The 25,125-nt window shown below is 46.0% G+C and overlaps 1 protein-coding gene across 3 annotated transcripts in view; it reads left to right on the top strand.

Annotated features, from left to right (window-relative positions):
- Positions 1-25,125, top strand: part of COL6A3 (collagen type VI alpha 3 chain) — a 56,653-nt gene that overhangs the window by 10,920 nt on the left and 20,608 nt on the right. The window contains exons 3-15 of one of the 3 annotated variants that reach the window (XM_033065150.1): positions 3,107-3,709; positions 7,581-8,183; positions 10,428-11,027; positions 12,286-12,852; positions 15,524-16,141; positions 17,237-17,836; positions 18,411-19,013; positions 19,405-20,007; positions 21,349-21,695; positions 22,172-22,250; positions 22,602-22,747; positions 23,968-24,060; positions 24,457-24,510. In XM_033065150.1, the coding sequence (XP_032921041.1) occupies positions 3,107-3,709; positions 7,581-8,183; positions 10,428-11,027; positions 12,286-12,852; positions 15,524-16,141; positions 17,237-17,836; positions 18,411-19,013; positions 19,405-20,007; positions 21,349-21,695; positions 22,172-22,250; positions 22,602-22,747; positions 23,968-24,060; positions 24,457-24,510 (5,516 nt within the window). The remainder of the gene's footprint in view (positions 1-3,106; positions 3,710-7,580; positions 8,184-10,427; positions 11,028-12,285; positions 12,853-15,523; positions 16,142-17,236; positions 17,837-18,410; positions 19,014-19,404; positions 20,008-21,348; positions 21,696-22,171; positions 22,251-22,601; positions 22,748-23,967; positions 24,061-24,456; positions 24,511-25,125) is intronic. The other 2 variants (XM_033065151.2, XM_042779461.1) reach the window with 2 other exon arrangements.

The raw sequence follows: 25,125 nt of genomic DNA, 5'->3' as shown, positions 1-25,125 counted from the left end.
CCATGGCTTCCACCTGCTGGAGCACTGGACCCTTTCCAAAACTGAAACCTCCCTGCAAACCACGCTGGCTTCAATGGACCTGCACTGACTGCAACACAGGGCCCAATTTCCCTGGAAAAAAGAAACAAACCAGTCTTCATCCCTTCTCTGTTTATGACATTCCAGCATGGCAAGAGCCTTCTGAGCAGCTTTGTTGTTTTTCAAAACAGAAGTCCTGGGGATCAAACCTTTCTTTTTATTCCTGAGACTCCATCTGAAGGTCGAGAGCTTGTGGGGCGATGTAAGGCCACAGCAGTGTGACGAGGCAGTGTGACATTAATCCCCCTGTGTTGTCTTGCCTGATTAACCCTCACGCCAGTCTCCATCACTGCATGACACCGAGCAACACCAAAAGGCTCTGCTCATGTGTGTTTTTTGTCCTGCAAAGCGCTTGACAGGGCAAATATCCAGGTTACAGGAAAACTACAGGGGGGTAACTGCCCCACAAATATAGCAAAAAGCTCACCATTGCTACCGAAACGACACAAATATGTGTGGAAAATGAATATTGCACCCAGCCTGCTGACAGCTCTCTGGTGGCTGCTGGGCATCTTAGCCACAAAGGAGCCCAGTGCTTCCCTGTTGAAATCAACTGGGGAATTGGTCTTTGGAAGCTGGCTGTCCTCCTCTGGGCCATGCCAGCAGGTAACCCCACTGAATGGAAACATCTGGAATCACAGACATTCCTTTCAAAGCTTTAAAGCACAATTCCTGCTTCATGTATATCATGCATTTCCAAGTTTGTTTTTGCTTAAGGGTATTTTTTGCAAACATTTCCTTCCCATCCTCCTAACACAAATTTAAATTAATCCTACCGTTGTAGTGTTGCCCCTGTGTGACTTGCATGGGTGATATGCAGAGTATTGCTGAACATGGGAAAAGATGTTACAGGTCCTAAACCTTGGACGGTAACAGTATGCAAAGCATGGTACAAATATCTGTATAACAGTTTAAGAAGTAATTTATTCAGCTGATTACAACACGTGGCACTAAAATGTATAAAAGTGCTATGGATGCTGTTAGAAATGAACCCTAGTATGAAATGGAAGTGTAAAAAAGCCCCAGTCCTGTAGTGGTTCTAGTAAAGAGAACCAAATCTGTTGGTCTGTGGCAGTCCCTGGAGCTGACTCACGTAAGTACAACAGTCAGCCCCGAGTTTGTCCTGAAGTGTTTGTTAAATCTGAGCTGTCTGTCTCATCTGACCCTCCTTGCTTAGTTGTGTAACCAGCATGCTTTTATTTGTTCTCCACACCAGCTTGTTCCATAAATGTGCACTGAAGTACAAGGTTTTTTTGCAGTGATGACAAATTATCCAACACATCTGTTTCTTATCTATTTTCTCTTTGGTGGGAGCAACCCATTAGTGCCTGGAATCTTGTTCCTCCTAAAAGATATCTAGGATATCTAAAGTATCCCTGGGTAAAACCACTGTGAGATTTCCCTTTCATTTTTACAATGAAGTGGAATATGTACATCCCAACTGAAAATGGCTGAGTAAAACCAAGCCTAAGCACCCCTAATTTTTTCCTTGATGGAAAAATAAATCCTGGAGCTCCTTGAAATTCTGAACCCTGGTGATTTCCACTGAGCCAACACTGGCCATTGAGTTGGTCCAAGGGAGTGATGGTGACCTGGAGACCTTCTCCTTTGTTGCTGGAATTGCAGCATTATTTGAATCTCCTGGTTTATGAAAACATGTACCAGTAAAACAACTAAATCAGCAATAAATAAATAATTTACTGGCAGTGCTGGTTAATAGCAAAGACCTCGGGTTTATTCCTAAACCACATGCCAGCTTTTCTTCTGGTTTCACCTTTGGCTTTCAAAAGTTGAGAGCTGACTGACAGAGATTTCTAAATGTCACTTGTCAGTCATCTGCAAATAGTCTGAAATTTGAGTTCTTAATGTGAGTGGAGAGTAATAGCATGGGAACATCTGAGAATGCTTTGGGGTCCTTTCCCCCTCTGTTGTATGCATACAACACATTGGTGATGTTGATGGTAAAATTGGTTGAGCAAAAGGAATAAGAGCAGACACCAGGGCATTTTGGGTCTGCTTTGGTAAGTCTCACAGCAAAAATACTCCCCCTCAGCACCACGTTCCTGCCATGTGCAAGCTTTGTTTGGTGTGTGTGTATTCTCAGCAAATGCTTGTGACTATCTGGGTATGGTCACAACAACTGGAGTTGGATAATTGTGTCATGACTGATTTCATCACCCTTTTTTAACCTGATTCTGCATTCCTTGATTGAATATCCACAATCCATATTGGAAATACAGACCAGACCCCTCTGGCAATAATCAACCCATCTTTGTACAAAATATTTAAAGTGACACAATTTCTGCGTGGCCTGGGTTGAGAACTGTGCGGGTCATCCTGCTAGACACATAAATTCGGGTGGATGCTGGCAACTGGTCAAAGAAAAATGACCAAAACCTTTTGAATTGTTTCTAACAAATGCATTTTAAATTATTTTATTCATGGTGGGAGAAGCCGATGTATTCAGCCTCTGAGTTTAACCAGCAAAAGAGCAGAATTTTTGACAGAGGAGCTGAAACTTTCCCTGTACCCAGTAAATGTTGGCTTTTTTCCTCCCAAAAAGTAGAAGCCAGCAATGATAAAAACCTCCTCACCCTCTACCTTCAGCATGAATTGCTACACAAGTCCCCCTTTTTGTGCTGGCTCTATCTAAATATTTGGACAGTACTGGCCACTGATGGAGCGTATTTCAGATTTCCAGATTTCCAAAATCTGTATTTTGCCAAGGTTTCTCCTTGCATGCCAATAATGCCGACCCCCATGTTACTACAGCCATGGGCTTGTGTTGTGTCCACTCAAGCCCTCCCTTGATGGGTTGCGGATGCTACTGGGAAGAGCCTGAGAGCTCATATTCAATCAGAATGCAGAACTAAGAGGCAAAAGTCACCTCCTCAGTGATCACATAATTTTGTTTTCTCATTTTCGTGTTTCTCACTGGTTTTCCAAGAAACATGTCAGAACACTGTTATGACTGCATGTAATCACCCATTTTAATGCTTTCACCTTTTTGCATTTCTTTTTTTTAAAGCTCAAGAGTCCGCTGACCTTATTTTCCTTATTGATGGATCAAACAACATCGGAAGTGTCAATTTTCCAGCCATACGTGATTTCCTTGTAAATTTGATTGAAACCCTCAGAGTTGGAGCTCAGCAGATACACATTGGGGTGGTGCAGTATAGTGATCAACCCAGAACCGAGTTCTCTTTGAACAGCTACTCCACAAAAGCGGATGTCCTGGATGCCGTGAAGGCACTCAGCTTCCGCGGGGGCGAGGAGGCGAACACCGGTGCGGCACTGGAGTTTGTGGTGGAGAACCTCTTCACCCAGGCGGGAGGCAGCAGGATAGAGGAAGCGGTCCCTCAGATTTTAGTGCTGATAAGTGGTGGAGAGTCTAGTGATGATATCCGAGAGGGCTTGTTAGCGGTGAAGCAAGCTGGTGTATTTTCGTTTAGCATTGGGGTCCTGAATGCTGACAGTGCAGAGCTGCAGCAGATTGCTACTGATGGAAGCTTCGCCTATACTGCCCTGGATATCCGTAACCTTGATGCTCTTCAAGAATTAATACTGCCCAACATTGTTGGAGTGGCCCAAAGACTCATTTTGTTAGCGGCCCCAACCATTGTGACTGAAGGTACGTATGCCTTTCTAGACCCTTGCATTTCAGTGAATCAATGAATGATTGAGCTTTTGCACGCTTTACGAGCATATTTAAAGCTTAAAGTGTTTAAATTTTTTCCCCCAATTAATCTCTCTGGTCCGGTAATGGAGAAACAACGTTTCTGTGCAGAAACTCATTGGCCCCGTGAGTTATCTCTCAAAAATCTCAAAATCTCTTCTTGCAATAACTGGCATGACAGGGGTGTTTTAAAAGACAGGAGCAGAGTATTTTTAAAAAGGGTATAATAAAATATCATATAATCCTTATTGAGATATCTAAGCAACCCTGGGACTAAACACTGCAGCACTGCCAGTTGCAAAAATATTCATGCCATGTAAGTTTACATTGTATGTCAGTTGGAAGTGTCATGACCATAAAATGTGGCTGAGGAAGGTAAAAGGAATTCTAAATAGATCCCTATGTACCAGAGGTGAAATTATGTGCTTGCTGAAACAGTAAAATTCTACAACTTACTGAAGCTCTGGACTGCCCTTGGTAAAATTCCTGTGTTGTTGAACTTAGAAACTGAACAGCCCTTAGTTCCTCTGTAGTGAAATCCTTACCTCTGATCCATCAGCTGGGAAAGTTTACAGCTTTCCACGAGGCCATGGGGATTAAAAATGCAGGTGTTAATATTCCACTTAGGTCACTTTGTCACCTGCAAGTCCCATTGCCATTATTTCTGGACTAGCATCAGCTCATATGCATCATTTATGGGGCAAATAGGTGATTTATGAAAGACACAGTATGTCTCATTGCAGAGGAGCTGCTGCACTTAATTAACAGGATGCTTAATGCAAACAGCACGTTTGGGATCCCGTTGTCAGTCTGGAGTTCTGTACACACTGTTCCTCATGGTGTATGTTGACATATAAAACTGCATTCCAGATGTCTTTGCTGATCCATGCCTAAACATGATTGCTATCCTGTGGCTCAAATCAAAGGGAGGAATTTGCCTTAAAGATCATTTTATGACCTTGCCTTGATTATTCCAGGAAAAAACATTAAGAACTTTTTTCTTGTAGCACCCTACAAGAACCATGTTTAGCCAGATACTATGAAGTCAGCATGTGTAGCTAAAATGTGTATACTGGGATCTGTGCAACTCAGTGGAAAATCTCTCTTTCCTCCTGTCTGATTTTTAGCAGTTTGATTGGCAAGATGAAAAAAATTTGACACATTTTGTTTCATCTGCACTTGCATATTTCTCACGTAAAGTGCCAGCTCATTTGTGGAAGGTACTTCGTCAACCTGTACAGTCACATACAGATGGATGTGCTAAATGGGGAAATAAACTATTTTCAAAGGATCTTTAGGGAATTTCCTACTCCTGGCACCTGTGGAAATCAGTTTTGACTTGATTCATCTCAATGACTTGGAGGGCTGCAGTGTGAAACAGTTTGGGAGATGCTGCAGCCCAAAAGGGATGCCAAACCCTCCAAGGTGCCAAGTGCTCCTGTGAAATACTGAAGTCATCTCGCTTCACTTTAGCTGGGCAGCTGTTCATCCTGGGATGAAGGGGTGTTGCAAAGTGACTTTCTGCTCCTTTACCTGCTGGGGGAACCTGGGTGATGGAGTTAGATGAGGTGCTGCATCAGACAGCTGACATGGCAATGAGGATGGAATCACGCAGGGCTGGGTTCAGCGCTGACACCCTCCAACATTCCCAGCTTTGAGAGTCAAAGACACAATGCTTTGATCCCAAATCCTTTGAAATTCTTGGGAGACTTGCCATCAGCTTTACAGGGCTGAGATGTACACAGCCCTGCTTAAAGGCTTTTGCATTAATTGTGTCCATGCAAACCATAACCGTGGGTTGTTTCTTCCTGTGTGTTTTGGGTTTGGTTCTTGCATTCCTCTGAGGAAAAATACTGCAGGATTTGAGAGATGCAACAGGAATGAGAAGCAGAGGGCCTCTCTCATCTTTCCAAAGCCCCTTTGATGTTTCCCCCAAAAGTCAAAAGTTTCCAGTCTCTCCACTTTTGGGTTTCTAGCTGCCGACAAGCTAAGGATGTGCTTTGGACATTTCTCCTGGGTCATGCAGAGTAGCAATGTCAGCCCTTGCTATCCATTTGGAAACTTTCCTGTTTCCAACTCTCTCCTCCTTGGAGCAACTGAGGAGGAAAAAAACCTGGCTGGAGGGATGAGCGCTGGAAATCCCGGCTCTGGGAGAGGGATCATTTAAGCAAATGCTTAATGCTTTGTAACTCTGTTCTGACAGCCTGGGCAGCCAACTGCAGACCACTGGCAGCTCACTTGAGGTTGTGCCTTGAGGAGGGCACCACCACATTTGCTCTGTGCATGTCCTCATCATTTTATGCCCGGCAGCGCCATGGCAGGCAATTTTAAACTTCCATTCTTTACAGCTGGTCCTTAATGCCGCTATTTCTAGCATGACTTGATGAGGTTCGCACTTGCTGATGCAGGCAGGTCTTTTAGAGTCTGAGAGCAGAGGGGAAGCCGAGTCACAGATGTCATCCCCAGTTCCAAACCACCCCTCAGGGCAGCCCAGTCCTGTGGCACTCATAGTGAGAAACCTGACAGCACCCAGCCTTTGGGAGCACTGCTATCCACGGCCAGCTGGTGTCTGGCCAGGGAGGACTGCAGCCAAAGTTTTGTTCCTTGTTGAAATCCAAAGTAAACAGTCTCCACGCAGAGGAGCTCTGATGGGCTGGGGGCTGCTCTTCTCCATCCAGGCAGGGCAAGGCAGTATTTGCTACTGCTGGCCCTGAGGGGTGTGAGAGCTCCACAGAGCTGGGTGTCCTCTCCCCAGGCTGTGCACTGGGTGTGGCAGCAAGCATGGGAGGTGATGGACCTGCCTCCTGGAATCCTGAACCCACCTCAGGAGCTCTTAGGTGGGTGGCTGGTTTAAGGATACCCCAAGTCCAACATAACACAATGATCCACAGCTCCAGCATAACTTGGAAGCAACAGAAAGTTTCCTTTCTCACGTCAGTGGCATGAAATCAGGGAGGTGATGATGGGAGAGGATTTGTCTAAAAGATGGTACTAAGATTAGGCACCATGATAATGCTGTTAGCACAATCATATTGGTCTTGTTAACATCTGCTTTTAAAAGAAATATATTTGCCTGTATTAAATGTCAGGATGCTTTGTTTCCAGTGCCACACAACAGGGTTTTTTTCCCTCCCTAACTATCTTTCTTCAGACTTAGCCAGGGCACTGGTAATCTAATTGTGCCCTTTTCTGTGTCCTGTGCCATCATCAATAACAAAGTTTCAGAAGTTACCATCCAGGGAACATGTTTGTTAAAGACATGGCCACCAGAACATAATCCAGCTCATCCATGACTGGGCCAGCTGTGCCAAGAAAAAACATAACTTGTTTTTGTTAGATAAGGAGTAAGGTTTAGGATGAGAAGACTCAAAATCCAGGTATGTTGAGTAGGTGGAGAATTTTCTTTCCTTGTGTCATTGCTAACACCTAATTGTTCTCACACCAAACCACCACCATTCTAGTGGTTCATATGCAGAAAGAAGGAGCATCACCTGCGTATTTTGTCTCTTATTTTTATTCTCCTTCTGAGTGCCAAGATTTCTCCTTACTACCTTTCATTCTTGCTTTGACATGTACATGTATTTTAATATTCAAGTGTGTAAAGATCACAGTTTTTGCAACTCTTCAGTGTTTTAGAAAGGGGAAATAGTCAGATTTACTATTAGTCCTGTGCTAGAGCCTAAAAAGAAATTATGTTTGGGAAGCAAAACCTTTTTAAAGGCATTGAGAGTAACAGCAAAGAGGTGCTGAAGGTGTCTGAGCTGTTGACCCAGAATTGATGCAGAGTGTTTTGAAGGCTAACACGATGTTCCTGTGTTACTTGCAGTTATTGAAGTGAACAAGAAGGATATAGTCTTCCTGATAGATGGCTCAACTGCTTTGGGGCCCGCCCCCTTTAACGCAATCCGTGATTTCGTTGCCAAAATTGTCCAGAGGCTGGAGGTTGGACCCGACCTGATCCAAGTGGCGGTGGCACAGTACGCAGACACTGTGAAGCCAGAGTTTTATTTTAACACCCACCAGACCAGAAAGGATGTGATGGCCAATGTGAGGAAGATGAAGCTCATGGGTGGCACGACGCTCAACACTGGCTCAGCACTGGACTTTGTGAGGAACAACTTCTTCAGCAGTGCTGCTGGGTGCAGGATGGAGGAGGGGGTGCTGCCCATGCTGGTGCTCGTCACTGGGGGTAAGTCCAGGGATGCTGTCACCGAAGCAGCAGAGGAGATGAAAAGGAACAGGATCGTGACCCTTGCCATTGGGTCCAGAAACGCTGACCTGGCAGAGCTCGAAGAAATTGCTCACGAGCGAGATTTCGTGTTCAACCCCAACGATTTCCGCCTTCAGTTCATGCAAGCCATTCTTCCTCAAGTGCTGTCACCTATCCGGACACTCTCTGGAGGAGTGATTGTCCCAGAGCGACCACCAGGTAATTAATGGCCTTTTTCTAATTAACAAAGTGTGGTTTATAAATTTGCCAGTTCTTATTCTATAACACGTAGAGATAACGGGGAAAACTGCAACAAATGCATGTTCCAGCCTGGTTAGATGTGAGTGCATGAGCAGGTCAGTGAACTTGGTAGCATGGTTGTTGTTACTGCTTTATCCCTTGTTACAGCTTTATTCCCTCCTGGAGGTTTTTGTCCTGTTCTGGTTTTGTCACCAACATTTAAAGGCCCGGATATGGAAGATGTGCTTTACTAGTTAGGTACCCAAATTGTTCAGTGGAGGCTTTTGCCCTTCTTAGGATCTGTGTAGCCAAGGAATGGGACAGCTGTGAATGTTAAAGTCTCCTCCTCAGTTTGGGAATCATCCATGGTGGGTATTTGCTGAGGAAAGCAGAGGTTTCTTCGGGGTGTAAAGAACATAAACCAGTTTGTTGGAGATGTTCAGAGCTGACATTGTTGGACTCAAGCTCACCCTTTAAGAACATATTTAGTATTCTTATGATTTACCCAACTCAAACCCTAAGAAGCATGCAAGGATATTTTAGTGTTGATTTTCATTCAATCTGTTTGGGAGATGATCCACAACTCCATGAAGCCATTTTTAGTTGTCCTTGCCATTGACATCAGTAGACTTTGGAAGAAACCAACTGATAGGTTCGTGTCTTTTGGGGAAGTTCCCCCTGCATTTCAAGAGATGTTCCAGGTTCACAGAGATTTTATACCACATTTCTCAGGATTTCCTCACCATAAAGATGCTTGAAGTGAAATCCATGTTGCACTAGATTGTATTTGAACCTTGTGTTTCTGCTTCATGGCATATGAACATTAGAAAACCAGGATTTCTTCCAGCTTCCAGTAAGATCAGTAATGAGGTTCCCATTGGGTTGAGAAGCCTTTGAATCATGTCCACATTTTTTCTAGTTTCTCACGTAATTTAAAATTATAAACCGCAGTGGAAAAGAAACAGAAAGTTTGGATAGAATCCTGAAAGAATTAAAGCTTGTGTCTGATTTACATGAAAAGAACACATTTTGAAATCAGTTTGCCCATATTTGTCCTTAATGAAGATGAATATCACAGGACTCATCATTTAATAAGCTTTGTTTGTCAGAGTGTGTTTCCAGCTAATACAGTTTTGCATGGCTATACACCAAACCTGACGTGTTTATTTTTCAATGTAAATTAAAAGTGTTCCTGTGTTTTCTTGTTCTTTAGAGGTCATTCATGCAGCTTCTCTATTTTTCCAGTCTTTTTTTTTTGTGCTCACAACTATTCACATACATAATAAGCAAGGAATTGTATCCTACCCCTACAAATTATTATTGGTTGTAACAAACCCGATTTTGACACTGGGCAGTTGCATTTTAACTGCATTATTGTCTCACCCTGGGCCTTGAATGGCACTTTTCTGGGAAAAATTAAAAACTATAGAAAACCAAGCCTCTCTGTAAAATCTAAGAGCCATCTCTGTATTCCAAAGAGCCCTTTATTTCCTTCTTGTTCTGAATAGCTCAGTATTTATATACTTTATATATAGGGCATCAAGCTTACAGGGACAAGGCAAGCTGGAGAATGGGTGAATCTAGCCAGAAATGCTTTAAGCAGAAATATAGTGGGCAGAATGAGCAATGGGCATAAATAAATCCTTGAATAACTCATTTGGAGGAAGGCATCTAGGGGGATGCCTTGGATGACATCAGTTCTCTGAGATTTTATTTAAAAGCTTGGCATTTTGGTCTGTGATCTGGACATGTTTAGTGCCAAAAAAAGAGCGCAGGGCGATGACCCTGTGGTGTCTCTATGGTGTAGACCTATGTCCTGGAGCTCAGATGCTTGGAGATAGCCCAAGAAGGATTTAGCCTTAAAAAAAGAGACCAAGAACTGGCTGCTTGCTGCCAAACGTGGGGAATTTCTCCCCCTCCAACAGCCCACAAAAGGGTTGTGTATAACGAGAGACAGTAAAGTGCAGAGCTCAGGAAGGCAGGTGTCCTCAGGTAGCTGTTGAGCCTGGCATTTTAAAGAGCTGCTAATCCTTCCCTGCCCAGTCCAGTCATTTCCAGCAAGCTCCTTGTTACTCCTGTGCTGATCACACCCTTGCTCCTCTCTCTCCCCTCCCTAACACGGTTCACATGCGTGTACGGCGTATGCTGCATGCACACATGACAAAAAGCCTCCTGTTTTTGTTTTCTGTGATGTCTCATGTTGTTTTCTGTGCTCTACCGCAGTTCAAGTAACCAAAAGGGATATCATCTTTCTTTTGGATGGATCACTCAACGTCGGAAATGCCAACTTCCCCTATGTGCGGGACTTTGTCGCCACCCTAGTTAACGACCTTGATGTCGGCAGTGACAAAATACGAGTTGGCTTAGTGCAATTTAGCGACAACCCCAAAACCGAGTTCTCCCTCTACTCCTACCAATCCAAATCTGACATAATCCAGCGCCTGGGGCAGCTGAGGCCCCAGGGGGGGTCGGTGCTGAACACCGGCTCTGCGCTGAACTTTGTGCTCTCGAACCACTTCACGGAGGCCGGTGGGAGCAGAATAAATGAGCAAGTGCCCCAGGTGCTGGTCCTGGTGACGGCAGGGAGCTCTGCCGACCCCTACCTCCAAGTTTCCAATGAATTAGCTCGGGCCGGAGTGCTGACTTTTGCTGTTGGCGTTAGGAATGCGGATAAGGCAGAGCTTGAACAGATTGCCTTTAATCCAAGAATGGTGTATTTTATGGATGATTTCAGTGCTCTGGCAGCTTTACCCCAGGAGTTAAATAAGCCCATAACAACATATGTTAGTGGAGGTGTGGAAGAGGTTCCACTCGCCCCAACAGGTAATACCTACCCTCCTGCATGCTGACTGCATGAAGTTAAACTTGTTTAAGTGAATTTCTTGTTTCCATTGTACACCTTGACATGTGTCCAAGCCCTGAGTCATCAAAGTGGTTATGGCTGTGCTTAACTTGATGATCTTCAAGGTCCCTTCCAAACCAAACCGTTCTATGATTCTATGGCCTGACACTGGCAGCTCTTAATTTTGTTCAAGTCATGGCCACCACCCCTCAAAAGCACAGTTTTAAGTCTTTTGGTAGGTCAGGACCAAAGGAGGACCTCAGTGAGTCTGTGCCCAGCAGTCACTGACTCTGGTGTTCCCTTGCTGTTCACATAACAGGGCCACAATTTGTAAATGCATCATGTGCACTACATCAGACAATGGAGCATGAGATTTTACTACAAGAATTGGTGTGGAAAGGTTAAATTAATGCCAAAGAGCACAGAGGAGCAGAGGTCTAGCCAGGAACAGGTGGACAAATCCATCCCCAGAACCACTTCTGGTCAAAGTGGTATCATCAGGCTGTCACACAGGCTGGATTTGACCCCAGAAATTCAAAGTTATCCTCCAATATTAAACCCAAGGGCTTTTCGCAAGTTTAACCCTTTTTAAGCAGGTATTTTGTAACAAATTCCATCATTGTGGCTATGTGCCCATGAAGACATAAGAACAACTGGGATGGGTTAGTATGGAAAGGAGACCATTAAGATTAATATGAAGGTACAAGAGACTTGGGTTTGCCTTGGGTATTCAGTGAGATCAAAAGGGCATAAAATTGAAACGGGTGAAAGGCTTTTATGGCTTTAGATGCTTGTTGTGATGCTAGTGGGAGAAGATCCAGAAAATGCTTTGTGTACTTGTGCATGAACTGTCTGTTTGTTGTCTACTGAGCCTTTAAATAGGAAAAAAATCCCCAACCATCTCTCCACTGCTGCTTTACTTCATGTCTGTATTGTCAACATATTGCTAGACCTTAAACATCACCGGATCAGCTAACTCACAATGTGATCTGATGTGGTACAGTATGTGATAGTTCTGTCTGATGCCCAAATTTATTGAGTCTTAGGATAGACATGTCCTTGCTTCCCCTTCTTCCTCAGATGCTGTATAGTTCTGCAGACTTTGAATACTTTGGTAAATGAGAATATTGAAAGATTCAAACCCAGCTAACATGCAGACAATTTTCTAGGATGACATATAAGAAGAAAATGCTTTCATTTTTTTTCCCCCCTCTCTTTTCATTTGTGAATTTATTCTAGAAAGCAAGAAAGATGTTTTATTCCTGATTGATGGCTCGACCAACCTCTTGGGCAGCTTTCCTCCCGTCCGGGATTTTGTACACAAAGTCATTTCTGACCTGAACGTGGGCTCCGATGCCACGCGAGTCGCTGTAGCTCAGTTCAGTGACACTATCCAGGTTGAATTTGACTTTGCTGAGTACTCATCCAAGCAAGACATGCTTGTCAAAGTGAAAAGGATGAAGCTTAGAAATGGGAAGCAGCTGAACATTGGAGCTGCGCTTGACGAAGCTGTAAGAAGGCTGTTTGTGAGGGAAGCTGGAAGCAGGATCGAAGAAGGGGTTCCTCAGTTTTTGGTCCTCTTTGTTGCTGGAAGATCAACTGATGAAGTGGAGGAGCCATCAGATGTTCTGAGGAACACTGGAGTTGTGACCTTTGGTATCAAAGCCAAAAATGCCGACCCCACAGAGCTGCAAAGGATTGTTTACGCCCCGCAATTCCTTCTGAACGTTGAGTCCCTCCAACGGATCTCAGAGCTTCAGCCAAACATAGTCAACCTGTTGAGAACAGTCCAGCTTCAGCCACCAGGTACAGGGAGCCTCGGGGTTTCCAAGAGGCTGAAAGACGTGACTTACATGCCCCACTCAAATGGTAACTGGAGCATTTGGGTCTGGTGATGTTTAAAGGAATTGTGTAGAAACTGCTGTTGTACTTGGATTTTCCTCTGCTCACACTCTGATCCAGCAAAGCACAAAGTGCCAAACCAGATTTTAATGATAAATGGGGAAAATGCCTTTGTTCAGCTGCAAGAGCTGCAGCTGGTGCTGTTTCCAGTGTGTAGAACACGAGACAAACCTGAAATAACAGGACGTTGTTGCCCCAAAGATGTTGCATTAATCAATGTGCAATGCTGGGCAAGGGCTAAAAGAAGCAAATACTGGCTTGTCTCAATTTCTCTTGCCATCTTCCCTTTTCTGGAGGAGTGGAATCCAGCACGCTGGATTCACTCTTGCTCTGTTATCTCTTCCAGGGTATGATGGCAGTTTCTACATTTTCTACAGACACACCAATAAATCAGATGCTCTTGACTCAGTTACCACTCAAGCTCAGTAGATGAGATGGATTAATTGAAGAATAATTTTTTAAAAGTCTTCAAAAGAATCACATGGCCACAACAATAAATTCACACTGCAGTACTGGAAATCACGCATGTCCAGCTGTGTGATTTCCTGAGGCAGCCCTAATTGGAGCATTAGCTTGTGTCCCAACAAGAGGTGGAAACAAGGAAAAGTGTTAAAATATCCACATCTTTTCTCTGTAAAGGGGCAGATGGACTTAGAATCATAGAAACATAAAACAAGAAATAAGGCTGGAAGGAATCTCAGGGTGCCATCTGCTACACGTCCTTGTCCCCAGCAGGATCTTTTTGCCCAGAACTAGCTGACATTGATCTAATCTGCTCTGAAAACCCTTTGGGGGAGACTTCCCAGATTCCATAACACTCTGTTCTGCTTTTATCAGACACCACTTTCCCTTCATGTCACACTTTTGTCTCCCTAGTCACAGTTCAAGCCTGCCACATCTCCTTCAACCTGAGAAGAACACAGATTCCAGCTCGCTCCCAAATTTTATGTGGCAGTTTTTCATCTGCTTTAGGCTTGACATGTAGGTCTTGTCTCGGTCCTTGGGTCATCAGCTGTGTACCCAGCTCATTCAATCCTTCCTTGTAGGTCTTGTAGGTTTTCTTCAACATTTTCACCTTTGTCTCCCCAATATCAGCCTGCTGAAATGACCAGAGTGTGACAATGGCATCCCCTGGCCATCTCTTACCCCATCCTTTCCATGCAGATTCATGACCCTTCCCATATTTGTGCAGCTTCTGTCTCAACCAAGACTTGTGCAATCAGTGCTCTTGAATTCCATCCTCACTTTTTAAACCATTTCTGTCAAGTGTCCAGACCATTTGGAATCCCTTTGACCACCAAGGACTATTAATAATTGTGCTATTTGCTCAGGGACAGCTGTACCCACCCAGTTTTCCTAGTATTCTTGGCTAAGAGACATCAATTCCATAGGAGAAACCATATTTTTTTCTTTTTATCTGCTACACAGGGACTTTTAATGGGACTTTTCCATTGTTCCTGAACTTTAGAGGAAGTATATGAAACTGGGATACACCAGGCAATGTCTGTTCCCTCTTCCCACCAGCATTAATATTCCTGTCCTATGCATCAACCCATCAGGCTTCCAACAATTCTCTTGAGAAATAAATTTGATCTGAAGCCTTCATTAAGAATTCAACTGCCCTTGTTATCTCTTTATATGGCTGAGCATTCCTAAGTAGATCATGAATATTTTCTTCAGAGGGGCAGATCATGCTCCTGCTTGTCCCACTGGACCTTGCTCTAAACAAGGCAACAATACTTTTTGGGATGTCATCCAGCAGTTGCTGTGTTTGAGAGGCAGAGATGTTTTCTGCTCGGCCAAGATAAAACTTTAGTCAGTAGCATAACAGGTCAAAGTTCTCTGATCTTTGACACTTCATGGTCTTCATTTTGAGATTTTTTGTTTGTTTCTTTGTGGTTTTTGTTTGACTTTTTTAAAAAGAATAGTTTGGTCACAGTTAGCATGTTTTTTCCTGCCTGAAGATAGTAAAGAAAAACCCCCAAAGATGGATATCTAGCATTTTAGAGGAGCATTTCAGCATTTTCAGCTGGCTGTCCTCTCCAGCAATTTCTTAAATTTTTTTTCAGAACTAGTTGTTTCTACAAGTTGTTTATACAAGTTCAGTAACGCATCAGAAAAGCTTTTCTCTCCCTCTCCTCACCGTCTCCCTGTGAACACTCCCCGTATGCCATTTCATCCAGAAACTCATTGTTTCTTGGGAAAAAAAAGATCCAAGGCTCCTGTTGCATATTGCAACACGTCACCTTCCCACACCCCTGGGAGCTGTTGGCTTCTCCCAGCCTCGAGTAGGAGATGGCACCCAGAAGTCCCTTGGCACCCTATTTCCTGTGGCTCTATGATTCTATGACTTGGTGGGTAAGGCATGGAATGTCGGTTTCGTTTCCACCATTTTCCACCCATCTGCCTCCTCACCAGGGATTGCATCCGATGGCAAAGGAACCGAACCACCTTTCCTGACACCTCGCCCTCCCCTCCCCGAGCTCTGCGCTCCTTCCGTCCAACGTATGAGGAGAATATTAAAAGAGAATCTCACTTTTCCCCTCCCCTTCCCCTTACTTGTCTCAAACTGTAGTTGAGAGAGGTGAGAAGAAGGATGTGGTGTTCCTAATCGACGGCTCAGATGGTGTCCGAAGAGGTTTCCCCCTGCTGAAGACATTTGTCCAAAGGGTTGTGGAGAGCCTGGAGGTTGGCCGTGACAAGGTGCGTGTGGCCGTGGCGCAGTACAGCAACACCATCCAGCCCGAGTTCCTGCTCGACACCTACGAGGACAAAGCCGATCTTGTCAGTGCCATCCAGCAGCTGAAGCTCATGGGAGGGTCTCCTCTGAACACCGGGGCAGCCCTCGACTATCTCATCAAGAATGTGTTCACGGTGTCGAGCGGCAGCAGGATAGCGGAGGGCGTCCCGCAGTTCCTGATCCTGCTGACTGCTGACCGCTCCCAGGACGATGTCAGGAGGCCCTCAGTGGTCCTGAAGACGAGCGGCACAGTGCCCTTTGGCATTGGGATCGGAAATGCCGACCTCACAGAGCTGCAGACCATCTCCTTCCTCCCAGATTTTGCCATCTCTGTGCCCGACTTCAACCAGCTGGATTCGGTGCAGCAGGTCGTCTCCAACAGAGTCATCCGGCTGACCAAGCAGGAGATAGAATCTCTTGCCCCTGACCTGGTTTTTACATCACCGAGCCCAGGTGAGAAGATGTTTGTGTCTGCACTGAGAGCCAGTGGCAAAATATGATGTTTAGTAACATCATAGCTGCAACACAAACTGAGAAAAGTAAAGATGGTCACGGCTAAGACTCCAAGTCTGTCGTGGTCTCCCTGTTGGTGCACTCAGGGATGGTGGGATCTGTGCAATTAAACTGAGGCACTTTTTAAGCCCAGCCCCTCGAGGTGGTCTGTGCTGTATACACATGGGAGATCCACAAAGTGAATGCTATTGCCTTAATCTTATTTTAAGTGGATTTTAAATCCATGCCATTCCTTCTAGAATGGTGTCATTTTGTGTGGCATTAGGTGTGTGCAACACCTTCACACTACTATAAATCAAGGTCAGCTTTCTGCTAAATGTAAGACCTGCTGATTTTTCCTACTGTTGCCTCCCTCATTCACTGGGGAAAGGGGAATTGGAAGCGAGAAGGATCAGCTCCTACATTTCTGGTCTCCCTTGGAATGAAATCCAGCCAGCGTACGCCTGGGATGAAGAGTGTCCACCTTAGAAATGCACTGTTCTACTCTGTTTGTTCATTCTCTTCTGAGCCAACCCACATTCCTCCATCCCCATTTATCAGTCTGATATTCTGCAATAATTCAGGCTCTGAATTACCTGAATTACCACTGCAGAAAACTTTTAGGAATCAAAAAGCCATCCTGAAAAGATAGAAGCTGAGAGAATAATATGATAGAATATTTCCTAGAGGGTTAAGCCAAAGAACGAGGGGTGGTTCTGAATGTAAAACAACCTGTCCTGAGTAAGGACTACCACCGGGCTACATTTTCTTGGGTGGAGAGCTCAAGGAATTGTTGGTCTGGGTGTCACATTGTTCCCTCTCACTTCCTTTGCTCTGGAAGTTGCTATTCTTGCACCCTCTGGGATGTGCCCAGCAGACTGGGGCTGGGTTACACCCAGAGCTTCCTGCTGGGCTCCCAGGAGTTATCCCAGGCAGGGAGACAAGGAGCACCACCCCCATGGCCAGAGGCATGGGTCAGTGGTGTAGCTGACGAGCTTAGCTGCTCTCCATGAGCAATTCCTGGTGCTTCCTCTGACCAACTCCTCTCTCCTGCAGTGGGTGTGAAGAGGGACGTCGTGTTCCTGGTTGACGGCTCCCGCTCCGCCGCCCAGGAGTTCTACCTGGTCCGCGACCTCATCGGGAGGATCGTGAGCAACCTGGACGTGGGCATCGACACCACCAGGATCTCGGTGGTCCAGTTCAGCGATCATCCCCACGTGGAGTTCCTGCTCAACACACACTCCACCAAGGACGAGGTGCAGAGCGCCGTCAGGCAGCTGCGGGCCAAAGGTGGCCAGCTGGTGAACGTGGGGGAGGCCCTGGAGTTTGTGGCCAAGACCATCTTCACCCGGCCCTCCGGGAGCCGCATCGAGGAGGGTGTCCCACAGTTCCTGGTCATCCTGTCCTCCCACAAGTCCGACGACGACTTTGAGTATCCGTCCCTCCAAGTCAAGCAAGTGGGCGTGGCGCCTATGATGATAGCAAAGAATGTGGATACTGAAGAGATGATACAGATCTCCCTTAGCCCCGAGTATATATTCCAAGTCTCCAGCTTCCAGGAGCTGCCCAGCCTTGAGCAGAAGCTGCTGACCCCCATTGAAACCCTGACTGTGGACCAAATCAGACGGCTGCTGGGAGATGTGCAACCCCCTGTAGGTAAGGCACTGGCTCTCTCTGGGTTGCTGCTCAAACAAATGTTGCCCAAAAGACCTTCTCTTTAAGTCAAGATTTTCCTTAGTTAAAACCAAGGTCGTAGCACATGTACAATTTTGGGAGGAAAGCTTTAGATAGACGGCAATTCTACCCAAGTACCTATACGTATTATAATCTGTCATTTTCAAGTCAAGTACCTAAACGTGACACCAGTTTGGGGCAATTTCAATTCAAATACACAATGTATACAATTGCCTATTCCCACTTAGCAGCTCTCTAGGAAACAGGCATAAATCTGAGGCAAAATAAAGCTGGAAACATTGGCAAATCCAGAGAAGAGAATTAATGAATGAAGCAGGCTCTGAGTAATGCATGCTTCAAATACGAGGCAGACACACATTCTCACTTGCACACAGGCCCTTTTGGAGAGGCTCCCTGGGGCACCATGCCTAAAACTGGCCAAAATATGCCATGTGGTTTTACCTCACATGACAGCAGATCGCACAGAAATCCTCCAGCAAAGCTAAAGCAAAAGCTTGCCATGCCAATAATTTCCTCTCTTCTTGCTCCCCCACAGTTGTTTCTGGAGATGAAAAGGACATAGTCTTCCTCATTGACAGCTCTGACAGCGTTCGGCAGGAGGGGCTTGCTCATATTCGGGATTTCATCAGCAGAATTGTCCAGCAGCTGCAAGTGGGGCCAAACAAAGTGCGGATTGGGGTGGTGCAGTTCAGCAACGGTGTCTTCCCTGAGTTCTACCTGAAGACCCTCAAGTCCAAAAATGCTGTCCTGGACGCCATCCGCCGCTTGAGGCTTAGAGGTGGGTCCCCCCTGAACGCTGGCAAAGCCCTGGACTTTGTGGTGAAGAACTACTTCATCAAGTCTGCGGGGAGCAGGATAGAAGATGGAGTGCCCCAGCACCTGGTGGTCATCCTTGGAGACCGGTCCCAGGACGACGTGGACAGGCCTGCCAGAGTGATCACTTCCACAAACATCAAACCTCTGGGTGTTGGAGCCAGGAATGTGGACAGGGACCAGTTGCAGGTCATTACCAACGATCCTGGGCGCGTGCTTGTGGTTCAGGACTTCACAGGACTCTCAACCTTAGAACAGAGGATCCAGAATATTCTTGATGAGATCACCATATTTCCAACAGACTCACCTGTACCATTCCCACCTGGTAAGGCTGCTATTCATCCTGAAGACTTTTCTGAACAGAGTATGGATGGTATTTGTATAAAATGAAAATGATTCCGTAATAACACCTTTTGATTCCCAAATCTTTAGTTGCATTGATTATATGAACTCTTGGAAGTTGTTGAGTTAGGAAAGAATATAATTAAATTCAAAAGGAGATGAGGGTGCCTATCACTAGTAATGCTGTATGAAATGTTACACAAAAATTTTCTTGTAAGGATGTAAAATCCTGCCAAGGGTCAATGAAACTAAAATGGTAGAAAGGAGAGAGAAATTTCATTTGCAAAGTGCTACTTCACAAAGCCCTGAACAGCTTAAATGTTAAAGATGCTGCAAACAATTACTAACAACTGTTTGCTTTGTAATCTTCTCAGATGGCAAAAAGCAGGCTGACATTGTGTTTCTGCTGGATGGCTCCATCAATCTGGGGAGAGACAACTTCCAAGAAGTTCTCCAGTTTGTCTACTCTGTGGTGGATGCCATTTACAGGGATGGCGACTCCATCCAGGTAGGACTGGCCCAGTACAACTCAGATGTCACCGATGAGTTTTTCCTCAAGGACCACTCCACCAAAGCTCAGATTCTGGACGCCATCAACAAAGTCATCTACAAAGGCGGGCGAGTGGCCAACACGGGCGCGGCCATCAGGCACGTCCAGGAGAGACACTTTGTGAAGGAGGCAGGCAGCCGGATTGACCAGAGGGTGCCCCAGATCGCCTTCATCGTCACGGGTGGGAAGTCTACGGACGACGGGCCAGGGGCCTCCTTGGAAATCACGCAGAAAGGCGTCAAGGTGTTCGCAGTCGGCGTGAGGAACATCGACCTGAAGGAAGTCAGCCTGCTGGCCAGCGAGAACGCCATGAGCTTCAGAGCATCCACAGCCCAGGAGCTGTCAGAGCTGAATGAGCAGGTCCTGGTCACGCTGGAAGCTGCCATGCAGGAGAGATTGTGCCCAGGATCAACAGATGTGACAAGAGGTAAGGGCAATCCCTTCATGACGTTCTCAGGTAATTTTTGGGGTGGCTTTTAATATCCAGTGTGTTTTGATGGACTTGTCTGCCCTACTGTTGTTCTTTGCCTATGGCCTGAGGTGCAGCATGGGCTCATTCCTCCTCCAAGAGTCTGATGGGGGCTGCAAGCGTTTGGTACATGAGCTGCTTGTCCATGGCCTTTAGCCTGCAAATAGCTCAAGTAACATAACCACAGAGGTGCCACTGTGGTGGAATTAATTTCAGATGTTACAACCAGACACTAAATCACTGGCCTCCTACCACGACTCCATTTGGGCTAAATCCCACTTTGGTCTTTCTCACAGGGACATGATACCAGTATCATCTCAACAGACCAACTTGTTTCTTGACAAAATGAAAAATGATGGCCCTTGTTTCCCCTCCCTGTGTCTATTACAATATAATTGGAATTTTTGGCCATTCAGGCATGTATGGTGTGCTTGAAATCACAGAACCATAGAATTCTAGTGTAATTTTAGTAGAGGGGATCCCAAATACCATCTCGTTCCAACTTCCCTGCAAGAAACACCTTCTACTATCCCAGGTTGCTCCAAACTCTGTCCAGCCTGGCCTGGAACACTTCTGGGGATCGGCAGTCACAGTTTCTCTGGGCAACCTATGCCAGGACCCCACACCCTCACAGGGAAGAATTTCTTCCCAATATCCCATCTAACCCCATCCTCTGGCAGTGGGAAGCCATTTCCCCTGCTGTCACTCCAAGATCTTGTCCAAAGCTTATGTCCAACTCTTTTGTAACCCCTTTAGACTATGGAGGAGAAAAACAGAATTTCCCTTGCCAGATTACCCGGGATGCCCACCTGATCTCATGACAGGTATATGAGGAAAAGCCAGGACTTGTGTGGTTGTAGCTTAAGGTAAAATTGCCTTCAGAAGGAATCCCATGATTTGGCTACTTCAGAAGCCAAGCAGGGGAATTATAGTGAGTAAGTGAGCTGGTATTGCTGTGGGATCAGACTCCCAACAGCTGGTTTTACTTACTACATTACAGCCAGTCCTATTCCCAGCTCGACTGACCGTGGCTCAGCCCTCTGACTTTGAGCAGAGGACTCTCCTGAACCTCTGGAGAAGCAGAGACACAACAGCCCTGAACTGAGCAGCAGCTCCAACTAAGAATAAAAACTGGGGAAAAGCAAACCACTGCTGGTGGTATAGACTTATCCCAAGTGTGCCGGTTCTTGATGCAGTGTCTTCATTAGCTACTAAAAGAGCAATTAGAAAAGCCATTACTTGAAAACCAATCATCACACTGCTCCATGGTGCTCTTCTCTTTCTTCATTCTCCTCTCAGATTGTGACTTGGACGTGATAATTGGCTTTGATGTCAGTGATGTTGGGCCCGGACAAAATATCTTCAGCTCCCAGCGAGCTCTGGAGTCGAGAGTGGAGTCTGTGCTGAACAGGATCACGCAGATGCAGAAGATCAGCTGCACTGGCAACCAACCTCCCAATGTCAGAGTGGCCATCATGGCCCAGGCCCAGGGGGGACCTGTGGAGGGCCTGGACTTCTCTGAGTACCGTCCTGAGCTCTTGGAGAGGTTCCTGGACATGCGGACCCGTGGGGCCTATTACCTCAGGGCAGATACATTGAGGTCCTACCTGAGCAAATTCCGGTCCTCGGCCCCTGGCAGCACCAAGGTGAGTCAAGGCCAAGCCCTCTGGGGTGGTATTGGCCAACTAAGCTGACTTCTGATGTCCTTTAGTTGGTAAAGAAACTGTAATTTTTTTGTTTTTAATAATGAAATTAATTTAATTTATTCACCCTGAATTTGGTCACATAAGCCCTCTTTGCTGTACCCTGCCTGCATTGTCAAGGTCCTGTCCTGACAACTGATGAGCATCACTGCAGCCAGTTCCCACAATCACTGTTTAACTGCAAATTGTTGCTCCCCAGATATTTCCCATGCTCTGCTCTAGCAGCACCTGCATGATGAACAGGAGCAGGAATGTACAGGAACCTGGCACAGGAATGCAGAGCTTCATGACCTGGAAAAGATGTACAAGTGCCATCACCTTGTCTCAGATGAAGCATTGGAAAAAGACCCTTCAGGATTCAGGATGTGTTTCACACCTGAAATATTCTGGGTCCTGACAGAAATTTGTTTCTCTTCCAGGTCATAATCCATTTTACTGATGGTGCAGATGAGCCAATAGATCGGCTGGAGGCTGCTTCGTCTACTTTACACTCTGAAGGTAATTTTTTTTTTTTTTGCTTTTCCAGGCGTTGATTATAGTCCATATTAACATGTATGACACCGTTTTGCCATAATTTCTCCTAAATCCATGTACTTTTGATGGTAAGGGCTGAGGATTTTGTGAGTTCTGCCTGCACTTGCTGCTCCCCACTGCCTTCCTGTCGTGCTTAGCTGCCTGCTGCCACCTAAGCGTGTGAGCAGCTTGCAGTGGATGTATCTGAAGAAGCTTGTTTTCTATTGAAAAGGCTCTGTTTGCAATCAAAGATGTGGTTAACAATGTGTTATCACAGGGGAGGCCCTCCAGAGCCCCTCTCCCCATCACAAAGCCCCTCCTGCTTCTCCCTGCCAGGAGTCAACGCTCTCATCTTCGTCGGGCTGGACCGAGTGACCAACTTTGACAGACTGATGCAGCTGGAGTTTGGCCGTGGGTTCACCTACAACAGACCACTCAGAGTTAATCTGCTGGACTTGGATTTCGAGCTGGCAGAGCAGCTTGTAAGTAACTTGGCACAGGCAGTGCTACCTTGTAATGCTGGAGGAAAGCCCACGGCTGGATCTCCTGCAGGGCTGAGCTGTGCCTGGGTTACACCCCCTTGGCTCTGCTCCTCTCCCCTCCCTGCCTCACGTCCGCTCTCAGATGCCACAGCAAATAAAGTTCAGAGCAGATCGCAGTCTCTTCCCACTCCTGAAGAAACCCTACTCCAGCTGTGGCTTTAGGTCAAATGGGATGGGATAAGATGCCATGAAAAGCTGCGGTGCCAAAAACCCGCCTTCTGCCTGTTTTTACACTGTTGGTTTTTTTAACCTTACAGTAATGCCCTGTCGTGCCTGGTCAGTGCTAAAGCTCTTGTAGGAGTGCTGCTTTCGAGGTTTCTTTCCCTGATCTCATACACTGCCTGTATTTTAAACACGCTTCTAACAAATGAAGGAGTTACCCTTTAAAGTCCCTTCCAACCCAACCCATTCCATGATTCTTTATTCTTCACAGATTTACTTCTTTCCCAGTGCATACTCCCTCTGGAGTGTTGACTTAATTTGCTGTCAACCTCAGTATGTCCAGTTCCTCCCAGCTTCTCAGCTGCTACCAGCACGACTGAGCTCCTTTTCCAGTAGAATTAATAAGATTGGGCTTAACCACTGGCCCCTGTGGTAACCTTGCTGGGCTCTTCCCCACAAACCAAAGTGCAGCCACTTGTGAGTGAGCCTTGGGTTTTGGGATAAGAGTTGATCCTTAGCCCCTCCCCAGGTAATTCAGGCTAGAAGAATCCTTCCAAAATGTAACTGTGCAAAGCTGGCAGGAAACGTTTGCAGCCAGCAATGTACTTGGCAAAGAAAGTGATTTTTTCCCCCTCTTCTTTCTGTTGGATGATGTAAAACCAAGCTGTGGTTTCTCTGAGTCCATATCATTCTTTTTAACAGTTTTCTTTTCTCCTTTACCAAGTGTTTGTGAATAATTCCCAGCCTGTGGGCTGCTGGCGAGCTGCTCACTGCAGTGACTTTCTCATGGCCTGCTCCACAGCCTGGATATTTTTCTTTGGAGATGAGGTTTCTTTCTTCAGTGACAGGCACTGCTCTGGGGACTGATGTCTTACTAAATGCACTCTACAAATGCTGCCTCACGCATTTTCTGTTTAAACCCTTCCCTCTGATGTCCAAAATCAGGTGTTGGGGCTCTGGCAGGTTTCTGATGCTTTCACTTCCCATTTTTCCTGCAGGACAACATCGCAGAGAGGACGTGCTGCAAGGTCCCCTGCAAGTGCTCAGGGCAGAGAGGGGACAGAGGTGTGCCAGGCCCTATAGGACCAAAGGTAGGTCACTTCACGTGGGGATGAAGGGTCCCTGTGCATAGGAGCCTGGCGGTGACCTGCAGGGTGTGTAGTTGCAGTGGGTGATGTTAATGGGGAGATCAGCTCCACTTACTCCTTCCATTTGAAAATGACCCTGGGACATGCAGAGCAATTGAGGGCTGCTCTTCTTCCCTTTCCCCACAGCCTCAGTGCTGCAAAACCTCCAAAAGGGCAGGGATAAATGTCTGGAAAGACTGGGTGAAGCATCCTGTGAAACAATTTAGGGACATCAAAAGGAGATTATATCTCTCATTAACACATATGACCAAGCAGCTGCTTTGTGCTTATCTAGGGGAACCTTGAGTATCCATCACAGAACTATGAAGGAAATTCACAATTTTCTCTGTTGTCTCCTAGGGTGTCACAGGGGATCTTGGCTACGGAGGCTACCCTGGTGATGAAGGAGGACCGGTGAGTGACTGCCCCTGCTCACATGGGGACCTCACCCTAGTTGAGTGTTTGGAGGGGTTTCCACTAAATGAAAAGCCCTCAAACATTTTTCTGCTGGGAATGTGGATGTGGGGTTAGAAGAGACAGCAGAATTCTGTGTTTCCCATACCAGGCTGAGTTGCTGGTCCCAGCTTTTCCTGAGAGAAAGTCAGTAGGGAGCTTCTCTAGAGCTGGAGAAAGATGATGGGGGAGTAACTCCCATGATTTGGTGTGGCTCATCTCTGTGCTATTGCCCAAGACAAATAAAATCCTCAACTTCATCAAATCTGCAGCCTATGCCAAAGTTATCCATACCACCTGCAGCTGAAAGATTTGAGTTAGTCCAAAAGTGGAACCAAGGGTGATGTTCCTGTCCATCACACAGCAGACAACGTGACTCCAGTGAATTCTTACTAACACTCCTCATCCAAACTCTGCGTGAATCCCACGTCAGCCCTGGAATAAACATCTCTCCATGCATTGCTCCCAAGGGATGAAGTTGAGGCCAAGGGGCTGATGGTGCTCATGGCTTTTCCTACAGCACAGGCAGGGGCCAAAGGCTGCTGTGAGACATCTCATGCCAGGCAATGTTTTCCT

The sequence above is a fragment of the Catharus ustulatus genome, chromosome 7 (assembly GCF_009819885.2).
Source record: "Catharus ustulatus isolate bCatUst1 chromosome 7, bCatUst1.pri.v2, whole genome shotgun sequence".
NCBI lineage: Eukaryota > Metazoa > Chordata > Aves > Passeriformes > Turdidae > Catharus > Catharus ustulatus.
The sequence above is the reverse complement of the archived record's forward strand: the minus strand, read 5'-3'. Positions and strand labels throughout refer to the sequence as shown.